Source organism: Microtus ochrogaster, chromosome 21 (genome assembly GCF_000317375.1).
Source record: "Microtus ochrogaster isolate Prairie Vole_2 chromosome 21, MicOch1.0, whole genome shotgun sequence".
Lineage (NCBI taxonomy): Eukaryota > Metazoa > Chordata > Mammalia > Rodentia > Cricetidae > Microtus > Microtus ochrogaster.
In genome coordinates, this window is record NC_022022.1 from 26939798 (window position 1) to 26962430 (window position 22633).

General features: G+C 46.1%; 1 protein-coding gene across 1 annotated transcript in view; it reads left to right on the plus strand.

Moving 5' to 3' along the window:
• The window catches only part of Papss1 (3'-phosphoadenosine 5'-phosphosulfate synthase 1), a 69431-nt gene that overhangs the window by 38138 nt on the left and 8660 nt on the right, over nt 1-22633 (plus strand). Inside the window, exons 10-11 of the mRNA XM_005357296.3 lie at nt 11318-11586; nt 21200-21429. Coding sequence (XP_005357353.1) covers nt 11318-11586; nt 21200-21429 — 499 coding nt within the window. The remainder of the gene's footprint in view (nt 1-11317; nt 11587-21199; nt 21430-22633) is intronic.

Genomic DNA, 22633 nt, shown 5'->3' on the forward strand with positions numbered 1-22633 from the left:
GGAGCACCTACAATGTTCTCATCATTCTGGATTGGGGTGAAGGGGAGCACCTACAGTGCTCTCATCATTCTGGGTTGGGGTGAAGGGGAGCACCTCCAGCACTCTCATCATTCTGGGTTGGGTGAAGGGGAACATTGTGTTCGGAAAGGCTGAGGTGCTGTTCTCCGCACCTTGTACTCCAAGTGCCCCAGGACAGCATCTTCTCACCATGTGCACTGCATGGGTGTTGGTAAATGATATGCTTCCGTGTGGACCAGACATTTCTGCCCGTGCGCCTCGGAAATTGAAGGTGCTTTGGTGACGAGCATTTCCTTAGACTTGGCCAGACTGATAAGAGGTTAAGTGTTCTGCCATTGTTACTGTCATCTGTGTGGACCACCAGCAGAGGTGGCAGGGCCCTAAGCCCCAATGCCGCTCCTTAATGCTTTCTGTGAGGATGCCTGGATGCGGCGGGAGGGGTGGGTGAACGTGGTGTGAGCAGTGTGGAATGGATGGAGAAAGACTCAGCTCTACCTGAGAGCCTGCAGCCTCTGTCCCAGATGACGAGAGAGCTGTGGGGACAGGAGAGCCCCACACAACCCCAGCAGTCATCTTGGCTTCAGGTTGTTTAGAGTCCTAAATAACATCCAAGATAGCATCCTGTCTGACCATTTGCTTGTTTCAGACTTATTTTCCTCTGTAAGGCTCATTGGCAGTTGGTGAGCACACTCATGGAACCTAATACATAGGGTTTAATTTATTTGTTTGAAATAGGATCTCACAGTGGCTCTGGCTGGTCTGAAACTCACAAAGATTTGCCTGCCTCTGCCTCCCAAGTGCCTTATAATGGTCAGGGTTTTATTTTAAAAATTGAAATGAGATCAGTTGAGTAGTGCACTGTGAATAGCACCGGGCACACAGCAGGAGAATAAGTTTCTGTGTGGCTAGGCTGAAGCTAGGCTGCCTGCATTGGTGTGCAGGTTAGAGAAGGGGTATCTGTTACTCCGGAGCCTGCTGCACTTGGTTGGAATTTGAAGTCATATGACCATAAGGTAGTGTAGACATGGACTCTTCTGATGCCCACACCCTGCCCAATGATTCTGCTCAGCCTGCCTCATTCATTATTCATTCGCATTTCCTGTTTGGCTCCTTCAGTTGTAGGATAGGACCTCCCTGTGTCTCTGAACTTCTCTGTGAATTTGGAGCAGATACTTGGTGTATTAGTCAGGGTTCTCTAGAGAAATGGAACTTATAGAATGAATCAATCTGTCTATCTAACTGTCTGTCTGTCTGTCTATCATCTGTCTATCTATCTATCTATCTATCTATCTATCTATCTATCTATCTATCTATCATCTAAAGGGGATTTATTAGAATGGTTTATGGGCTGTGGTCCAGCTAGTCTGACAATGACTGTCTACCAGTGGAAGGTCCAGGAATCCAGTAGTTGTTCAGTCAGTGGAGAGTGGAGTCTTAGTTAATTCTAGATATAGTCAGTTGGCAAGAATCCCCATCACCTTGGTTTAATATCCGGTGACTTCTGAGTGTTACATATAATGGCAGGCCGACTGCAGCTTCACTTCCTGCTTTCAGACACACCGGGACTCATCTGACACTTGCAGCAGTGGCTTGCGATTCCCTTAGATAGTATGAGATTCACGGAGCCATGAAGGCTGCTTCTCGTCATTGCCCTTTAAAGGAGAGAGACAGCTTCCAGAGAAAAAAGTCCTTTTTGACAAGAAACTGTATTATCACCAAGAAAGAAAAAGAAAGAAACCATTTGCCTGCTATTTTCCCATCCAGGTGCTATCAGTGAGGACGAAGTCTTTGGAGTTCTTGCAGCCATTCTGTGTTCATGAGAATCCCAAATATGTGTTCTGTGTTGACTTTGTCATTTATCTCCAGACTTCATATTAAAGAGATACTACATATTTAAATTATTTAAGACATTTCTAGTCGGGCCTTTTATTCATAATCAGTAATAATAGGTAGGGCATTTCATTTCCTCCCTTCCTCCATCCCTCCCTCCTGATTCTGGTGGTGAACAGAAACACATTTAGAACTTTTTTGAGACCTCTTAATTTGTTTTTGCCAAAATCTGAATTCATATCTTGAATCGATGTTAGTCAATTATTTGGCTCTGTTGAGACATCTTATCATGGGATTATTGTTCATAATTAGAGACTTTACTACTCCATCTGTTTTGTGCTCTTCCTGAGCCAAACATTTTAAGTCATTTAGGGAACTTGTTGCATAATGAATGATTGCAACTTTGTTTAAAGTAGCCGAGAGCCAGTTATTAGCCTTACATCAAACGAGGAAGATTTGTGGTGTTATTTTGTTTCCTTTTCCATTTTAGACCAAGGCAAATAAGCAACAGACCGAGGGAGTTTACTGGGCAGCTCTTGTTTACTCATTAGGAAGCCAGTGACAACCGGCCTGCCTGCCGATGTGTTCAAGAGAGAGAAAGCAGGAGTAGCCCCCTTTTTCATCTGCCGTGTGGCCATGCCTCTGTTTGCTCCTCTCCACTTCATCTTAAGTGTGTCTGTGACCTGTGTAGAGTGTTGTCCTGTGAACATGGATGGGACAGTTCAGTGTTGGAGCCCCTTCTGTAGCTGGGAGGATTGAGATTTCCCTGTTGCCTGAATTGCTAATCAGGAGGTGAGCTGTTTACTAACAGTGGGTTCTTGGAATCCAGATGATTGATTGACTGGGCAGCCTACAGAGAAGGAGGGATTTCACTGGGCAGCCTATGAGTCTGTTAAGTTCACATTCTTCCTTCAGGCCAGCATGGTGCTGCGCAGTTTGGGTCTGTCCACGAGGGCTTTTGTTGAGCTGTTGAATTACAGGCTGCTTTAAAGATGCATAGAAATGTTAGAAGGACATCTCAGGCAAAGTTGAGGGCAATAAAGGAGGTTGGTGAGGGAGTGAAGTTAGTGTGTTTGCTTATGCTAACAGCAATGAGCTAGAGATGAAGAAACCAGATGAAGAAAATCCCTTTCTGGCAGATTCTGCCTGCAAGCAGAAGCACCCTTGGATAGAGTCTAAAGTTAATGAAATGAACATGGAAGAAGAGATGGGTGTAGCTATGGGAACCCACAAGTGCTGGGAGATTGAACTGGCAACATCAAGTAGGGGCAGGAAGCAATGCCTGCCTTCCTTCCTTCCTTCCTTCCTTCCTTCCTTCCTTCCTTCCTTCCTCCCTCCCTTCCTCCATCCCTCCCTCCTCCCTCCCTCTCATTTCCTGAGATGCTCTCACTCTATAGCTAGGCTGGCTTTGGGATGGTATTCTTCTGCCCCAGCCTCCTGTGCACTGAGATTCCAGGTATGAGCCCTGTGCCCAGCAGGGATTTGCGTAGGAGACAGTGCTGTGAGATGGTGCTGTAGGGCAATACAGTGAGATGCTGTGTGGGGGGCTCTGTGAGGAGGCGCACAGGTCATAGTTCTGTGAGGAGTTGCTGTGGGCATGGTGGGCTTGGCTGTGAGATAGCCTTGTGCAGAGGCCCGGTGAGAGCTAATGTAGGTGTGGTATGGAGGCATTACGGGTTGGCAAGGCTCCTCCAGATGTTTCTTCCTAATCCTCTGGTTGCCAGCAGGAGACTTCTGTCCTTGACCCAGGAGCTTGGTGCATCTCCCCAGTAAGTCCTGGAGGAGCCTGTGTATCTTGGCCAGACAGCAGAGACAGGTGTGGAGAGTAAGCACACAGAGACCAGTCAGCGAAAGAGCTGTCTACCCAACAGCTTGAGACTGGCAGCTTCTTGTCGCTATGCTTCATGGTGTGAGAGTACCAGCTTGTGAAAATTGGTGGCCCATATATGTGCATTAACCTGGGCGCCCCATTACTGTTTTATCGATCCCTCCCTAGTTCTAACCAATATATGTGTGCTTACCCAGGCTCCCTGTCACTGCTTTACTGATCCCTCCTGATGACAGTCCTGATGGCAGAGCGACGATCCTTCCTGTCCCTTCACAAAGACCCTCTTGAAGAGCCCCGACTCCCTGCATGATCTGTCAGCTGCGGACTCTTGTCCACGCTGTCTCGTTGGGCTGCTGTGTTGGTTTAGGGAAAACAAGCAATGCCCGTTTCTTTGAGTTTGGGGTGGTTAAAGTGGCAGTTAGTAGCCTTTTTCCGGTGGTGTGTGGACACTTACTGAGAAGAGAAGAAAAAGCAGAAGTTGTATCTGTGGGTCCCGCTTGGGGCTGGGAGTGAAGCATGGGCCCGAGAACTCTGAGGAAGAATGCTGGCATTTGGGAAGACTTTCCTGCTCATTGCCTCGTTCATTCACTCAGTCATTCATTCCTTCACCCAGTCAGTCTCTCCCCTTCTTTCCTCCCCACCCCTCCTTCTTTTCCCCCTCCCTCACTGACTGCCATTGTCTTTGGTCACTCAGCTGGAGCAGAGCTTGGTCCTTCTAGCTCTTTGCAGTAGGTCCTGCCAGTTCCCGCTGCCCGTGCCAATCGATGGGTTATCACGTGACCTGTGCTATACACACCCAGGAGCTGCTGCTGTTTTCACCATCGGGAAATGCTGACACTGCCCTTTACTTTCTTAGCGGTGAAACACAGCTCGAAAAGGGCCTTCTCTGCTCTCCTCTTCCCCCTTCACTTGTGAAAGGAAAGGGCTCCAGTTTCCCTTGCTTCTTACCATGTTGCCTCTTGGCCTGGTGGGGGCGTCCGGAGCGCAGGGAAGGAGAGCTTGCCACACTGCGCCGTCCTTTACACAGACAGCTTTACGTAGGAGGCTGGGAAGGAGGGGAGGAATGGACTGACTGGGGCTGGGGTTGAGACAGTGGTGCCCACGGTGGGAAGACAGAATGTAAACTGAGTACTGAGATGATTTAGCGATGTCTATAGTGATGAGCTGGGAATCAGGCTGTAGAGATATGGCTGAGATACCACATCGTAATGGAGTACCGCTGATGGTGGGGTGTGGGCAGTTCCTGAATGAGCATGGCAATAGGGCAGCACACAGCCCGGCAGTGAGCCCTGCTGCTCCAGGTGCAGTGAGAAACGGGGTTAGGCCCAGCGGAGTCTGACATTTCATGTTTGATTATGGTTGTGTAAAAATTAGTTAGGAGACTAGGCATAACCAAGCATGAACCCCAATGACAGCAATACTGAAATAGTCTATGTACGGACACTCTCCCCTCAAGTTCTCTGCAGTGGCTCCTGCCTTTTATTTTAAAGAGGGCTTAGGTAAGAGGCTGGTGAGTTTAGAAGCCCAGAGCCCTGTGCGACATTTGGCCTGCAAAGGCCGTGGTAGACGTTCACATAGAGACAGAAAGCAGGGCACCGTTGTCATTTGGCGAGCTGCTCATGCTCACTGGGTGGCAGAGCAGAAAGAAACCAGTTGGTTGGGTGAACGCAGCCCAGCAGTTCCACATGGAAGTGAAGAAAGAGGCCATGTTCTGCTCCTTCATCACGTCCGCTCCACACTGTCAGCGCCCGTCTTTCCAAGCAGTTCTAACCCTTCCCTACAGGACTCTAACTGGGTGTCTTTAACCACACGCTTGCTCTTTCCTTCTCTGAATAAACCGCATACTCCCGAGGCACGGGAGCCCCACCGTTACCCCACTGTTCAGGGCTTGTCTGAGCTGGAGCTTTCTTCTGTTCGCACCCTCCCTGTCCCTGTCCGCTGGCAGTCAGACTGCGGAGGGAGAACAGTCAGTGCAGACTCCTGTGGACAGATGCTGGTATCTGAGCACATGCGCATGCGCGGGAGAAGGCGAGCTGGAGCATTCTAGACGCGAGATTAGATACCGGTCTCCAAAGCTAGTGGGCAGGACGGGAGATGGGCGCAAGGCAGCAGGAGTTGACTCTTGGGTGATGTTGGGAGGCAGGTGGAGAGGTGATCTGAGCGTGGGACCAAGTTTTGCTGAAATAACCAATTTGCAAGCCCAGCCTAGTTCCCTTGGCACTTGTAACCTCATCACGGTGTGCAGGGTATATATGGTCTATGAGGTGAACTGGCCCTAGGGGACACATTGATTAAGAAAGGAGATAAACTGGAACCGTTGGCAGAGTTCTGTTTTATGTGGAAATGCGTCCAGCAGTTTTATCTCTAGTGTCTGTACCCCCTTCCTTCCTGTGTCAAACTTGTACAGTCTCACTGGGCCAGTTCTCTACTGAATGTCACAGGCTGCTTCACGTTCCATTCCTAGCCCTTGCTTGGTACCAGCATCCTTTCCAAGAAGCTTTCAGAATATTATGTGATTGTCCTGTCCTGGGGTTTCCATCCAGCTATGTGCCCTCCATCTTTGACAGGGTAGATGATTTTATGTTCACATCCCTCTGGAGAGCAGGAAGGCCGCCACACGTTTCCTCCTAGCTGGAATTTTACTTTACTTCTTCCTGTCCTGACTTATTCTGTGAACTAGCTGGCACACTAAATCTGGCAGTCACATGTACTGGTAGATAGCCAGAGATAGCCAGGCTAAGGGTCCAGATGCTGTCCCCAGACACATTTGCACTGTGGCATTTGGGTTGAGTGGTTGCAACAGAGCCCTGTGGCTTGCAAAGCCCCGAATGTCTTCAAGGCTTCTTAGAGGTCAAATTTGCTTTCATATACGATCAGGAGTCTCCTGGTAAACTTTGCAGAAGTGAGGGTTGTGGAACTGGATCTAAAAGCAGCTCTGCTTCAGATCCCCCACACGTGTCTTCTCTTTTAAAGCATGTTGTTACAGGACTTTAAATCATATGCAGAGATGACAGTGCACTGAGTCCCTGTGCTTCTGACTCAGCTTCAGCACTGCCTGTCGGGTCATTCTCCTCTCATCTCTGCCACTACTTCACCTCTTCGAATGCCCTCATCACGTTCTGAATCAGAGCTCAGTTCTCATGCCATTTCATCGAAATACTTATGTGATATCGCTTTAGCAGTAAAGGCTTCCAAAGCATAGTCCTGGCACCACTGTTTCTCCCTGAGAAATACCAGCTTAAGACTATCAGATGTTTAGTGTCCAAACTTCTAGTTCATTAGAAACAGGAAAAGATAACGATAGTATTTCAAACATTGAGTATTAAGGGTTATGACAAAACCAAACACCCACATCCTAGTCATTTGTAACAGCTTTCTGCACTTCTGTCGTGGCGATAGAGGGGTCAGAATTGAAAATAGATTGAAGATGATGTCTACTGTGAAAGGTGGGGTTGGAGAGGTGGCTCCAAAGAGAGTTATACTGCTCTTCAAAGTGACTTGCATTTGGTTCCCAGCACCCAGGTTGGGTGTTCAGAGACCAGTTCACAACTGCCTTAATTTCAGCTCTTAGGAAATCCAACATCTCTGGTTTCTGAGGGCATCTGCATTCATGTGCATATCCCCTGCACAGACATACACATACTTAGAGAATGAAGGGGAATAATTTTTATTTTTAGTAAAAGTAAAAATGAATAAAAGTAAAAAATTAGAGTTTCTGAGTCAAGTTATCATGGCAGGTGATGTGGCAGGTGATGGTTGATGTGGCAGGTGGTGGGGCCATGTGGCAGGTGCTGGGGTGATGTGGCAGGTGATGGGCCACAGGGCAGGTGGTGGGTAGTATGACAGGTGCTCAGAGAACTGTGAAAACCGCTCCTGTGCCAGGGCAGTTCTTCTGTTCTATGAAATTACTTTATAACCCAAGGAACCGTGGTTTCTTTTTTCTTTATTTTATTTTATTAAGCTCTACATTTTTCTCTGCTCTCCTCCCTGCCTTTCCTCTTCCATTCAACCCTCTCCCATGGTCCCCATGCTCCCAGTTTACTCAGGAGATCTTGTCTTTTCTACTTCCCATGTAAATTAGATCCATGTATGTCTCTCTTAGGGTCCTCATTGTTGTCTAGGTTCTTTGGGATTGTGATTTGTGGGCTGGTTTTCGTTGCTTTATGTTTAAAAACCACTTAAAAGTGAGTACATATGATAATTGTCTTTCTGGGTCTTGGTTACCTCACTCAGTATGATGATTTCTAGCTCCATACATTTGCCTGCAAATTTCAAGATGTCATTATTTTTTTTCTGCTATGTAGTACACCATTGTGTAAATGTACCACATTTTCCTTATCCATTCTTCAGTCGAGGGGCATTTTGGTTGTTTCCAGGTTCTGGCTATGACAAACAGTGCTGCTATGAACATAGTTGAGCACATGCCCTTGTGGCACGATTAAGCATCCTTTGGATATATACCCAAAAGTGGTCTTGAGGAAGGTTGTTTCCTAATTTTCTGAGAAATTGCCATACTGATATCCAAAGGGGCTGTACCAGCTTGTACTCCCACCAGCAATGCAGGAGTGTTCCCTTTTCCCCACAACCTCTCCAGCAAAAGTTGTCATCAGTGTTTTTGTTCTTGGCCATTCTTACATGTATAAGATGGAATCTCAGAGTTGTTTGGATTTGCATTTCTCTGATGACTAAGGATGTTGAACATTTCCTTAAGTGTCTTTCAGCCATTTTATTTATTTATTTGTTTGTTTGTTTGTTTGTTTGTTTTTTGGTTTTTCAAGACAGGGTTTCTCTGTGGCTTTGGAGCCTGACCTGGAACTTGCTCTTGTAGACCAGGCTGGCCTCAACTCACAGAGAGCCGCCCTCCTTTGCCTCCCAAGTGCTGGGATTAAAGGCGTGCGCCACCACCGCCCGGCTCTTTCAGCCATTTTAGATTTCCCTGTTGAGAGTTCTCTGTTTAGGTCTGTACTCCATTTTTTTTATTGAATTATTTGTTCTTTTATTAAATTTCTTGAATTCTTTGTGTGTTGGAGAACAGACCTCTGTCTGATGTGGAGTTACTGAAGATCTTTTCTCATTCTGTAGGCTGCTGTTGTTGTCTTATTGACGATGTCCTTTGCTTTATAGAAGCTTTTCCATTTCAGGAGGTCTCATTTATTAATTGTTTCTCCCAGTGTCTGTGCTACCGGGGTTATATTTAAGAAGTGGTCGCCCAATGCACTCAAGTGTACTTCCCACTTTCTGTTCTGTGAGGTTCAGTGTGGTTGGCTTTATGTTGAGATCTTTGATCCATTTGTTTTTTTTTTTAAATTTATTTATTTATTTATTTATTTTTTGGTTTTTCGAGACAGGGTTTCTCTGTGGTTTTGGAGCCTGTCCTGGAACTAGCTCTGTAGACCAGGCTGGTCTCGAACTCACAGAGATCCGCCTGCCTCTGCCTCCCGAGAGCTGGGATTAAAGGCGTGCGCCACCACCGCCCGGCTTTAAATTTATTTATTTATTAAGGATTTCTGCCTCCTCCCCGCCACCGCCTCCCATTTCCCTCCCCCTCCCCCGATCAAGTCCCTCTCCCTCATCTGCTTGAAGAGCAATCAGGGTTCCCTGACCTATGGGAAGTCCAAGGACCGCCCACCTCCATCCAGGTTTAGTAAGTTGAGCATCCAAACTGCCTAGGCTCCCCCAAAGCCAGTATGTGCAGTAGGATCAAAAACCCATTGCCATTGTTCTTGAGTTCTCAGTAGTCCTCATTGTCTGCTATGTAAGTCCGGTTGAGTTTTGTGCATGGTGATAGATATGGTTCTATTTCATTCTTCTACATGTTGATATCCAGTTATACCAGGACCACTTGTTAAATATGCTTTCTTTTTTCCATTTGACATTTTTTGCTTCTTTGTCAAAAATCTGGTGTTTGAAGGTATTGATTAATATCTGGCTCATCTATTTGGTTCCATTGTTCCTCCTGTCTGTTCTTATACCAATACCAGACTGTTTTCAGTACTGTAGCTCTGTAGTAGAGTTTGAAGTCAGGGATTGTGATGCCTGCAGAAGTTCTTTTACTGTACAGAATTGTTTTGGCTATCCTGGTTTTTTTTTTTTTTGGCTTTTCCATATGAAATTGAATACTGTTCTTTCGAGGTCTGTGAAGAAGTTTGCTAGGATTTTGCTGGGCAATGCCTTGAATTTGTAGATTGCTTTAGGTAAGATCGCCATTTTTACTATGTTATTTCTACCTACCCAAGAGCAAGGGAGATCTTTCCACTTTCTGGTGTCTTCTTCAATTTCTTTCCTCAAAGATTTAAAGTTCTTGTCATACAAGTCTTCCACTTGTTTGGTTAGAGTTACTCTGAGATATTTTTTTGCTATTTGCAGCTATTGTACAGGAGGGCTACTGACTTTTTTGAGTTAATCTTGTGTCCTGCTACATTACATAAAGTATTTATGAGTTGTAGAAGTTCCTTGGTAGAATTTTTGGGGTCGCTTATGTAAACTGTCATATCATCAGCAAATAGTGAGAGTTTGACTTCTTCTCCAATTTGTATCCCCTTGATCTCCCTTTGGTGTCTTATTGCTCTAGCGAGGACCTCAAGAACTATATTGAATAGATGTGGAGAATGGACAGCCTTGTCTTGGAACCGTGGTTTCTGACAGGTCTCCTGGGACAAGCACGGAGGAAGGAATCCAGGATTGTAGCACGCGATGGCTACACGGTTCACTTAAGCTTGTAGCTATCACCATCTGAGTACTAGCCCAGGTCCTCATCAGAGATACCATTGCTGCATTGCAGTCCTAAGCCCAGACCTCAGATGACAACACAGTGGCTTTGTTCTCAGAGTAATCTGCATGAATTTGGGTAGCAAATGAAAAATGCAGCCATAGCTCTTTTCACATCCTTCCTGTCTCTTGTTAATAAAGCCCGGGGAATCATTACCAACTCAAGTCTTAGGGTCTTTGGAGGATTTGAGTGAGGAGTGCCATTGGCACACTGACCACGAACTTGTATTTGTTGTTAACAGCTGACTGTGAGGACCAGAAAGAGAGCCTGGCAGTTGCTCTCATTCCCCCTGCACACAGGAGTAACTGCTTTATGTCTGTGGCTCCCGTGTCACACATCCTCAGGTGAATGAGGGCTGGTAATACCGATAGTAGCTGTAGATGTCTGTTGAGGCCTGCAGACCACCAGACACTGATTTCCTGTAAACAACCTATCTTTTTCTGCTCTGAGCAGCCTGAGACCCTGATGGCAGGGGAGTGATTTCTGGTGGGCCTGCAGCTGAAAGATCCCGAGAACTGGGCCGTGGCCAGAGCACTATATAAGCTGCCCCCTGAACACAAAAAAGGGGGCATTCATGTTTCAAGGATGACCCGTGTCTCTTTCTGTGATTAAATCTCCAGGCCCTTGCCCGAGACTGGCTAACTGTCCCACAGCGCAGGCGCCGCACTATAGGCGTAGCACTGCAGTACACGGAGTAGCACGGATGGTACAGATGTTGACTGTCCTGGAATAAGCAGTCAGCAGTCTGTGGCTTTACCCATTTGTGATTCTGAGCTTGCATGTTTGTTACTTGTAGCCCTCGTCAGGAAAGAATGGCTTGTCCCACGCAGGGTGATGCTGGAAACTCCTAACCCTGGAAATTCTCTTTTCAGATGCTGTCTTTGCATTTCAGTTGCGCAACCCAGTGCACAACGGGCATGCTTTGTTAATGCAGGACACCCACAAGCAGCTTCTAGAGAGGGGCTACCGGCGCCCCGTCCTGCTCCTCCATCCCCTTGGTGGCTGGACGAAGGATGACGATGTCCCTTTGATGTGGCGTATGAAGCAGCATGCTGCCGTGCTGGAGGAGGGCATCTTGAATCCTGAGACAACGGTGGTGGCCATCTTTCCATCTCCTATGATGTATGCTGGGCCAACCGAGGTAGGCTGCTTTTAGGATATCAGTGCAGTGCCAGAGTCACTCTTGGGAACATTATAGCATCACCGGTTGACATACTGACCTCTTTTTGATGACTAGGTGTGTTCCAAACATTGAGTGGAGTGCTCCTCTGCTGTTGGGAATGTCCTCTAATGCTGCCCCCTGTGGGCTTCCAGTCATCGGGAAGGTTGGGAGAGGTTTCTTTGGGTCTTTATGGTTCTTAATCCCAGCTGCGAGGAAGACACGGCAGCGAGAACAGTGGAGCCGTACACAGTTGTTTTGTATCCACCAGCCAAGGTCCAGACATGGCTAGAACAACGCTGATTTTGTTCTTTCAATGGAGTCCCGGAGCAGGGGTCAGAGCAGTGTGACATTTGCTTTTTCTAAATTTTTCAAGAGCCGAAGAGGCTCCAGCGTGTCAGCCAGCTGTTTTCACTGTAGCAAACACCTGAGGTAACTAATCAGCTTATGAAGAGACAAGATTTATTTGGCTCATGATTTGAGCGCTTCAGTACATAACTGGTTGGCCTTGTTGCTTTTGGGCTTGTAATAAAGATGGCACATCGGGGTGGGAGTGAATGGCAGAACAGAGTGTTTGCATTGTGGTCTGACAGTGAAAGAAGGAGGAAGGGGCCGGAGTCCCACTTTCTATCAAGGACGGGACCCTATGACCTCCTTTCAGTCCCGTCTCTTAGAGGACTCACCACCTCCCAGGAGTTCCAGTACGTGTACCTTTAGGATAACTTTGCAGAACCAAATGATTGTTTTGTCCCTGGTCCCAATGGCATTCTTGTACATGTGTCCATCTGAGTGTGAACTGCATTCATTATTTTAGGAAAGTGTCCAAGACAGTCATTTCCCCACAAGATTATATTTTTAGCTTTGTTGTATCTGCGTGTGTCTGTGAGGTTGTGTGCGTGCACATGAGTACAGGCATCTGTGGAGGAGGCCAGGGGCATTGGATCCCCTGGGAGGTGGTGTTACAGGCAGTCGTCAGCCACCCAACATGGGTTCTGGAAACCAGACTTAGGTCTTTGAGTCTTCTGGAAGAGCCACAGCGGATCTTAACTTCTGACCTTCATGGAGACAATCTTCACGGTTCTTTTGTGAAGGACTGGAACGTGATTGAATGAGGAAGTAAAATTGCTTCCTGATAGGAGGGCAGGGTTTTAGAATTCTGCCTGTGGTCAAATGGAATGTTAGATCTTTTTATATTCGTGCGTAAAGATGATGGAAATTAGGTTTCAGTTTCAGGGCAGAGTAGAGTAGGCTTTCAAAATATATTTGCTGAATGAGTTAATAAATCAGCTGAGTGACCTCAGAAGTGGTGAGTGGGAAATTCCTAGCCAGCTTCTTGTGTTTTCAAGATAAAAACGGAATGCACATTATTTCCGCACCGTTTCATCCTTCCTGTAGAGGAAGATGAATACACGTAGATTTATCCGAGAGTCAGACTCATTTTTAAAAAGATCCAAGTAATTTAGTGAAACAAACTCTTTCCAACATTTTAAAAGCGAATCCAAGCATTTGACTATTTAGGGTGGAGCTTATGAATCTTTATTGGAGCTTTGTTTATGGGGCTGAATTCTCTGTTACCTCTTTATGCAAGAAAAGCAGACAAACAGAACCACAGGCTAAAAGATGAAAATGTGGTTGCCTCTTCGTTTGGACCCTGTTCACTAGTACACTGCCACACTGTATGAGTTAACAGCCCTGCTGCTCGCCTTTCTGTGGGTGTAAGGTGTAGGTTAGGATCGGCCAGCGATGGCCTTGGTGTTTACCGTATTCTTCCCTGACCTCTATCTAGTTCCTGCATTTCACGTTTTGTTCAGCAGTTCCTCTAGTTGGTACTCACCACCGCTCTGGAGGCTGTAGGGCCTGGGAGAATGGAGCCGATACATGAGGCAGACTGCCCCAGACAGTTTATACGCTGAGGGTTAAGAAAGGCCACCTGAGTAAAGTTCTCACGAGTTCAAGCTGTGCTCAGTCACAAGGACGAGCCACACATGGCAAAAACATGTTTTTCCATAGCGGCATGAAAGGATAGTCAAACATTTAATTGAAAAATAACAGCAAGCCGGGCGGTGGTGGCGCACGCCTTTAATCCCAGCACTCGGGAGGCAGAGGCAGTCGGATCTCTGTGAGTTCGAGACCAGCCTGGTCAAGAAAGAGCTAGTGCCAGGACAGGAACCAAAAGCTACAGAGAAACCCTGTCTCGAAAAATCAAAAAAAGAAAAATAACAACAAGCAGTAATGAGCAATCGGAAGTAAACTCACTGTTATCCGCTACACCTGGGAGGAGGAGCACGAAAACGTATTCCAAGAGCGTCCCCCTGGTTTGGAGAAACTGAGATCCCACAACCCTTGTCTTGTTTTCTTGGAGTGCTTCCACAAGTACTCAGAGTTCTCCTTAGAATACTTTGTTTCTGGACCACATAACACTAACCTCATCACTTTAAGCAAGTCCTTTGACCTGAGTTTCTCTAGAATGTTGTCAGTGTGAGAATGACCCAAATGATGTTCTGGCAGTGTGCTGGCTAGTCTTTTGTCAACTTGACACAAACTGTCGTCATTTGGGAAGAGGCACACTTGCTTAAGAAAATGCTGCTACAAGATTGGCCTGTAGCAAATCTATGGAGCATTTTCTTGATTTATGATGGATGTGGGAGGGTCTAACTCACCATGTGATGGTGGTCCTGTGTGTTACAAAAAACCAGGATGGGCAAGCTTCGGTAAGCTGACACCCTCCATGACCTCTGCATCAGCTCCTGCCTCTGGGTTCCAGCCTAGAGTTCTTGCCTTGACTTCCCTGGATGATGGGCTATAGGTTATGTAAGCTATAAATCCTTATTTTCCCAAGATGCCTGGTGCTTATCACAGCAGTAGAAACCGTACTGTGACAGGCAGGAATAGGTTTGTAAACAGTGACCTTATTAAATTCCAGCTTGGAAAATGAGCCTCCTTATTTCAGACCTGTCTTGTTCTCTTTGTGATTCTTATGCCCTGTCTTTTGAAAGTGGGGTTGCTGTGAAATTTTATTCAGTAAGGTAACAAGAAATATTTTTTTTTTTTAAAAAAATGAGAACGGGAGGATTTGTGATGAAATAGCCTGTCATAATAAACAGAAAATTCTTTCTTGAGTTAGAAAGGGGTTTGGGGGGTAGAGACTCAGGTATCCCAGGCTGGCCCTGAACTCCAGGTATCCCTGCCATTCCTCCCAGAGAACTGGGTTTGCAAGCCTCCTGCCCTCCGCCCAGCGTAAGATTGGGAAGATTTTATGTTTGAAGTTTTGTCAGTTGTGCTTCTGAAGGAAGATTCAGCAGTGAAAGCCGGGGCTGGAGAGATGTCTTGAAGATACGAGTTTGGATCCCAGTACTTATTAAAAAATGGGTGTGGAACGGCTATACACATACTGATGACCTAGGCCTGGTGGAGGGTGGAGACAGGAGGATTGCTGTAGGCTGCCAGGTGCCTGGCTCTAGATTCAGGAAGAGACCTTGTCACGGAGGAGTAGGGCAGAGGGCCATAGAGCAGGCCATTCAGCATGCTCTGGCTGCCGTATACGCATGGGCTTCACCTTCCCATTGGATGCACATACAGCGCAGACAGACAGACAGACACAGGAAGAACAGTGAAGATACCCGAAGGCAGGCGTCTCACTTTAGCAGGCACAGCTGAGCAGCTGGTGGTGTATTCACCCTTTCTTCCACCTTGGGTTCATGGCTAAGACATCCCTTACAGAGAGGTTAGTGAAGGAGAGCATGCACATTTATTGAATTCAAGTCTTCCATGCCACAAGAGCCTTTAGAAATAAAGATCCGAGGAAGGCAGTGTATCGTATGCCCGAATTTGATGATGGGTGAGTGAAAGAAAGAATGTGATTGGCTAGTGATGAATCTGGGGCTTAGAAAGGCCTATTGTTTATGTTTTTCTCTGCCCCCTTCTCTTTAGAGAGAGGTACATTTCTTTCCCGCATGTTTAGAGAGCCTTTTGACCTACTTTATGGCAGGTCAGCTGGACTTAGCAGCCTTCTCTCAGGGAGAAGTGTAGTAATAAGAGCGGTGGGCTGCTTCCCGCCACTCGGCTAGCTTTACCCGAAATAATTACACGGACACTGTATTCTTTTAAGCACTGCTTGGCCCATTCTCTTCTAGGCTAATTCTCACATATTAATTTAGCCCATTTCTAATCATCTGTGTATAGCACCCCAAGGTGCGCTTACCGGGAAGATTCTAGCCTACGTCCATCCTGGGTCGGAGCTTCATCGCGTGTGCCTCAGAGAGCAGAGCTCTCGCCTCTGCCCGCAAGAGTGGAGCATCGTGTCTCTCCGAGGCCTCTGCCCCCGAGAGGAGAGCTGTCGAGTCTCTGAGCTCACTTCCTCTTCCTCCCAGAGTTCTGTTCTGTTTACTCCTGCCACCTATCTTTTAACCTATCAGGGCAAGCAGCTTCTTTATTTAATTAACCAATGACCTTCCTCCATCAGAGAAGGTGGAAGAAGGGAAGAGCAGCCTTCATGCTTCTGGCCCTGGACTGGCTCTGGCAGGACCTCCCCTGACCTCTGATTGACTCTCGTCACCACCTACAAGAGCAAGTCTAGTGACCATAGTAATGACTCAGACGTGTGCTGAGGGCCGCGGCGTGAGGCTGCACTGTTTCCCCCAGCTCCTTTGTAATCCGTTAGACTCCTCTGAGCTGTGTTTACGTGCACATGAGTGCTTGTTTATAGGATGCATGGTAGGATTAAGTATTCTTATGTTCAGCTGTGTAATTTTCAAATTTGTCTTATTTTAACTTCATATTGAACTATACATAGGAAAAAGGGACACATTTCCTAGATATTCAGTGAAGCTAAGTTTTCCAGAATAAGCGTAACTATACACTCAGCTTCCGGAATAAGCGTAACTATACACTCAGCTTCCAGAATAAGTGTAACTATACACTCAGCTTCTGGAATAAGCGTAACTATACACTCAGCTTCCAGAATAAGTGTAACTATACACTCAGCTTCCGGAAGCTCTTGTTCCTGTTCCTTCTGCTCCACACCTGTCTTTACCACACCAGTCACTGTCCTTACTTGCAGCAATGATCCAGTTCCCTCTTGTGGAAGGTTGTGAGTACTGGACAGTGGAAGAAGAACAAGGCTAGGGTTTGGAGATTCATGAGAGCCCTCGCTATCCCATGGAAGAGAAGAGAAGGAAGGGAACTAGACAGGGCCTAGAGAAAAGCTGAGCTGCAGTTTGGTCTTAGCATTATAGATATTAACTAACTCAACCCTTGAACCTCAAGAGAGGATGTGCTGTTTTTCATTCCTTAGGTGAGGATAACCCATGTAGAGAGGTTACATAGCTTGCTCAGAACCACATAGCAGTAAATGATGGAGCTGGAGTCTGAACCGGTGTGCCCTGGGGGTTCTGGGAGATCCTTCAGAGATGCCCTGAGTTACCTAGAAACAGGCATCATAGGTGTATTGACTAGACATTGTCTGCTAAGAAAGGTGCCTTCTTTGGACCCGCAGCTCTCTACGGCAGGGGCTGTGTTTGAAAAGAGTCAACGGCTGTGGGTGCCTGCTGCTCTGTACTCCCAGAAGCAGATGCTTGTCTCATCTTCCTGAAGTAACCTAGACTGCCACAGCATTCAGCCAGCATGGTGTCACACCTGGCAGCTAGAGTCTGACATTGTGGTCTCTTAAGCCTGGCTCCTCCCACTTTACTTACTCTTACTTCGGTGTATGGAATATTTGTTCAACTATGTAAAGATGTGTTGCATTTGTTTGTTTTGCAGAATAATTGTTTAATTGTGTTGCTTTTGTTTATCCTGCATTTGTTTAACTATGTAAATATGTGTGTCTGTTGCACCGTGCCTGCCTTAGGCAACTGATTGGTCTAATAAAAAGCTGAACGGCCAATAGCTAGGTAGAGGAGTGATGGGCAGGGCTGGTGGGCAAAGAAAAAAGAGGGGCCAGCTCGCCAGGGTCCACCAGCCAGCCACGGAGGAAGCAGGAAGGCACACAGACAGTACAAAGATGAGGTAAATGAGCCTCGGGGCAGCACGTAGATTAATAGAAATGGGTTGATATAAGTTATAAAAAAAAAGCTAGAAACAGACTAAGCTAAGGCTGAGCCTTCAAATTCATAATAAGTCTCTGTGTCATGATTTGGGGCTGGTGGTCGGAGAAAGCCTGCTGCACTCAGGCAGTGGTAGACTGCTCACTCTCGGTCTCTGTTGCCCTGTGTGACTTCAGCATCCCTTCATCCCTGCCAAGGGCCATCTGGGCTGTGAACATGTGCTGCTGCAGGCTTCAGTACCTCCTTGTGTGAATGTGCCTGCTGGGGATTGCTGAGTGGAATGGCTGTGTTTGGGTGTGCATCTATTTGGTGTCCGGCGAGGTTTCCAGTCCTATCTAATGAAGATGTGCCAGTTCACACTGCACAGCATTGTGTGCCCACCAGTTCTGGGTTGTCTTGTGTGGTCACCATTTGGGCCTTCTGATTCCGACTCTTTGGCCACACGCTATATAATACTGCCATTTCTTAACCAATCTTCAGGATCTTCTTATTGGATCAGTTTCACTGAAAAGGGAGTAGAGATTGGTTATACATTAGCATAGTTCTAGGTGGTGATTAAGAAATGAAATATCATAACTCACTTAATTTTTTTTATGTGTATGGGTGCTTTGCCTGCGTCTATGTGTGTGTACCACATGTGTGGTTGTTGTTCACAGAGACCAGAAGAGGGTGTCCGATCCCCTGGAACTAGAGTTCCCAGTGCTTCTAAGTCATCGTGTAGGTTCTGGGAGTAGAACCTGGGTCCTGTGGAAGAGCAGCCATTGCTCTTAACCACTGAACCATTTCTCTAGCCCCTAGCAGCTCATTTTTATTGAGCGCTTGCTGTATTTTCCAGATAATATTCCAAGTGATTAAATATGTTAATTTAGTCCTTATAACAATGCTATGAGGGCAGGCACTGTTATAATTCAGTTTAGAGATGAAACCCACGGTGAATGTTAAACAGTTGCTGAGCTCAGGCAGTAAGTCATGGAGATGGAGTTTGCATCTGAGCATCTGGTCCTAGAGCCATGCCCTGCACTTCCAGTCTCTGGTATCCGTTAACGTTACGATAGCTGCAAACTGTGCAGGTGTGTGTGTTTTGAAGTCGGACTTGAAGCACATTCATAGAGTTCTGCAATAGTGAGTTGACATGGCTCTGGCAGACGTCTGTAGAGATGGACTCTCCCGCTGATCAGCTTACATACCTGCTCATCACAATCCAGAGTGGTGTTTTGTACTTTCTCTCTCTAATCTTTATTCTTTCTATTCTAGGAATATCATCCTCTTCTTATTAGTAAATCTTCCTGTGGGTTTTGTTTTGTTTTTAGACAAGGTCTCTCTGTGTAGCTTTGGCTTAGCTTGGGACTTCCAGTGTTATATCATCCAGGCTGGTCTTGAACTCACAGTTGGCATTTTCACCACAGTGCTGGGATTAAAGGTGTATGCCACCACACCTGGCCCTGCCTGTGTTTTTGTTACTGGGTTTGTATCTCACTGTCTGGCTGATACTGTATGGAAGTTTGTGCTGCTGACTGGCTGAAAGCGTGCCATTGCTTTGCCTCAAGTTCTCACTGTCCTGACTCCACATAGAGGCACTGTCTGTGTCTCATAATGGTGCTCTGTAGACTTGTGTAAAAATCCTAGAACTTGGAAATATGGCAGAGAGCCTGGGATGACTTGTCGTTCATAGACTTCCTGTCAGAACACACGTCCTTGGCCTGATTTGGGTTGTCCTTGGTGTCTGACTGTATAATGCTGATAACACAGGGACAGTAGAAGTAGCTGTCTTTGGGAGCTTGTGTGTGATCCACACACTGGATTGATGCTTTGTGTGTTATGCAACCCATAGCCCCATGAGACATGGACTTAATTCCCACTGCACCGGTGAGGCTTCTGAAGCGAATTCTGTTACTCAGCTGCCGTGTGTCTGAGAAAGCTAGAGTGGAAGAACAGTTTTTAACTTCCCATCCTTTGATGAATAAACTAAAATTTCTAGCAATTATTTTAATATTTTAAGTAGTTAAGTACTTCAGTGTTTATCATCTGGCATGATTTAAGTGACTTATGAAAAACTGTCCATTCTTCTTGCTCTCTTGTCCCCCTGCCTCTTACTTTTTGAGATATGGGGTCTTGCTATGTAGCCCAGGCTACTCCAAAACTCACTATCTGGCCTAGGTTGTGTAGCCTGCCTTCCTCTGTTTCCCAATGACTGTGATCATCAGAGTGTATACCATGCCTGGCTCTATCTGTTTTTTCTCTGTAGTACCTAACTTCTGTGTTTGGCTTTTTTTTTTAGCCTTTAAATTAAAATTTTTTTTTTTAAATAATAATAACCAACAAAACCCACCTCATTTTTGTAGTTTTTCCAGTGACATCAGGACCAAGTCTGCCAATAACACATATTTGCCAAATTGTCTTACTAAAATACAAACAATGATTCTTCTTTTGCTGTTCTCTGGTTATTTAGAAGGCATCGGGGCCAGATTTGTTTCCTTTGCACAGATGCGTTTCGGAACAATGAGCAGCTGTTAAGGCTGTGTGGTGATCAACAGGATGTTCCTCGTTTTCCAGTCTATAAAGACTTAATGGCTCGATTCCGAAATTCCATCCTAGGAACAGAGTTGGAACTGTGCCGGGAAGAATTCACTTTCTAATGCTTGAACTGGTGTTGTGAATGTTCAGTTTTATTATCTATATGAATAATTAGTTGGGAAATTGAAAATGTTTGGCTTGTCATTAAACACTCAATCTAGTTCCTGAAGAATAGTTAGTGCTTCCTAAGAGCTGTTATGTGAAAGTGTCACAAACAAGACGGGTTTGAGAATGCATAGCCAGCAGCCTTATCCTGAGCATATGAAGTTGTAATGAGGATTTCCATTTAGTTCTTTTTTCTTCTTGGAGAGGGGAGGGGCATAATGCATTGTTGGGGGTGGCAACTTTTCTCCGCCAGGAAAGTTATTCTCCAGTGTTAAATGCCTCTGTGTTAGACACAGATTCTGTGTAAGTGAGCAGAGGCATGCTGGCAGGAGCAGTTGAAACACCTGCCCCATGGATTCACGTGCATTTCCTTAATTAGGTTACGCTTTAGACCATATCTGGAACGGTCAGCACGGTATCTGTTGGGACGTGACCCTGCCCTATTGATCCCTTCAGAAGGACCCCATAGCCTTACTTATGTTCAGGGTCAGCCCCCATCTGACTGCTAGCCTTGCAGATTGGAGTTTGAGCTCTGTGAATGACTGCTTATGTGTATGTGAAAATCTTACACATGAATATGTGCACATCCACATACCTCATAAGCAGATAATCCATAAATATGTACACCTGTATATTGGTTCCCTTTTATGATCTTGCCTTGCGGGCCTGATTTTAATTCTAGCTTCTCAGGAAGCTGCATTAAGTTGTTGGGACTTCCTCCTATTATGTGGCGATGAAGGGAGCCGTAGACGGAGGCTCAGCTCTGTGGGAAAGGGTTAAACTCAAGTGCACATGCATTTTTTTATCCATTTGCTCTTTCTCACCAACCAGTCATCAGAGGCTAGTTATCTAATACGTAGACATCTTTCTAGGTCCAGTGGCACTGCAGAGCGCGGATGGTGGCAGGAGCCAATTTTTATATTGTTGGACGAGACCCTGCTGGCATGCCTCATCCGGAGACAGGGAAGGACCTCTATGAGCCAACCCACGGAGCCAAAGTGCTGACGATGGCCCCCGGCCTCATCACCCTGGAAATAGTGCCGTTCCGAGTTGCAGCTTACAACAAGAAGAAGAAGCGGATGGACTACTATGACTCCGAGCAGTAAGTGTCTCACCGCCCCCACCGAGCCGCACTGTGTTGTCTGAGTTGTCTCCGGGTTCAGCAAATCATCTGGTCTGTCTCAGTTCTGATGCCAGGCTTTGTTGGATCCATCTCAGGAAAAGTCAAGAAACCTAACTGTCATTATTCTAGAGTCAGAAATGAAAGTAAAAGTTGGATCTGAGCTGGATCTGGTCATGTACTCTTTGAATGGAAGCACTTGGGAGGCAGAGGCAGATAGAGCTCTATGATTTGAGGCCACCCGGTCTACATAGTGAGTTCCAGGCCAAGCAAACAAACAGTAACAAGAGTCTCCCCGACAAGTACACACTGGCTCCAGAGTTAGTGGTTTGGGGAGTGCTGTTGTGTGATCCTTAGGGGTTAATATTTGTATGTCTGTATGACTGCTGCCAACTTTCAGAAGAAATGATCGGAGTGCCCGGGCTGGTGGCAGGGGCTGGTAGTCCCAGCTTGTTAGAAAACCGAGGCAGCAGGGTCACAAGTTCAAGAATAGCCTGGGCAAGGCAGGGAGACAGAGTCTCAGAATAAAAAGTAGAGTGGGCTAGAGCTGTAGTTCAGTGATAGTTTCTTAGCACACACAAGGCTTTGGCTCACTTTCTGATATTGCCAATACATACATACATATGCACATATATACGTAGATACATACTTGCATACTTATGTATATACATAGTAATATTTAGTATATGTCTATTTCTTTTTAACAAACAGGACTATGATATCTGTGTTAGTTTATAGAGGCAATGTAAAACTCAGTTACAGGGTCGAGTCCTGTCTTTGCTGTATGACCTGAATTTGAAATCTTTTCTGTCCATATTTCCCATCTCTGGAATGATGGCAGAGGATGAGGAATTCCCCTCCCAGGTCTTTCTATAGTTTCCCCATGATCTGCAACACCAACTTACTTTCTTAAGATAGGGTATTATTCTGCAGCCCCAGCTGGTCTGGTACTCACTGTGTAGATCAGGTAGCCTTGAACTCAGGGATCCATTTGCCTCTGCCTCCTGAGTGCTGGGATTAAAGACACGTGCCACTGGCTGATTTTTTTTTTGTATATAATGTAAACATAGGAGTTGTTTTGTTGACCAACTCTTGGTCTATTTATCTGCTTTTTTTATTTATTTATTTTTAATTTATTTATTTATTAAGGATTTCTGCCTCCTCCCCGCCACCGCCTCCCATTTCC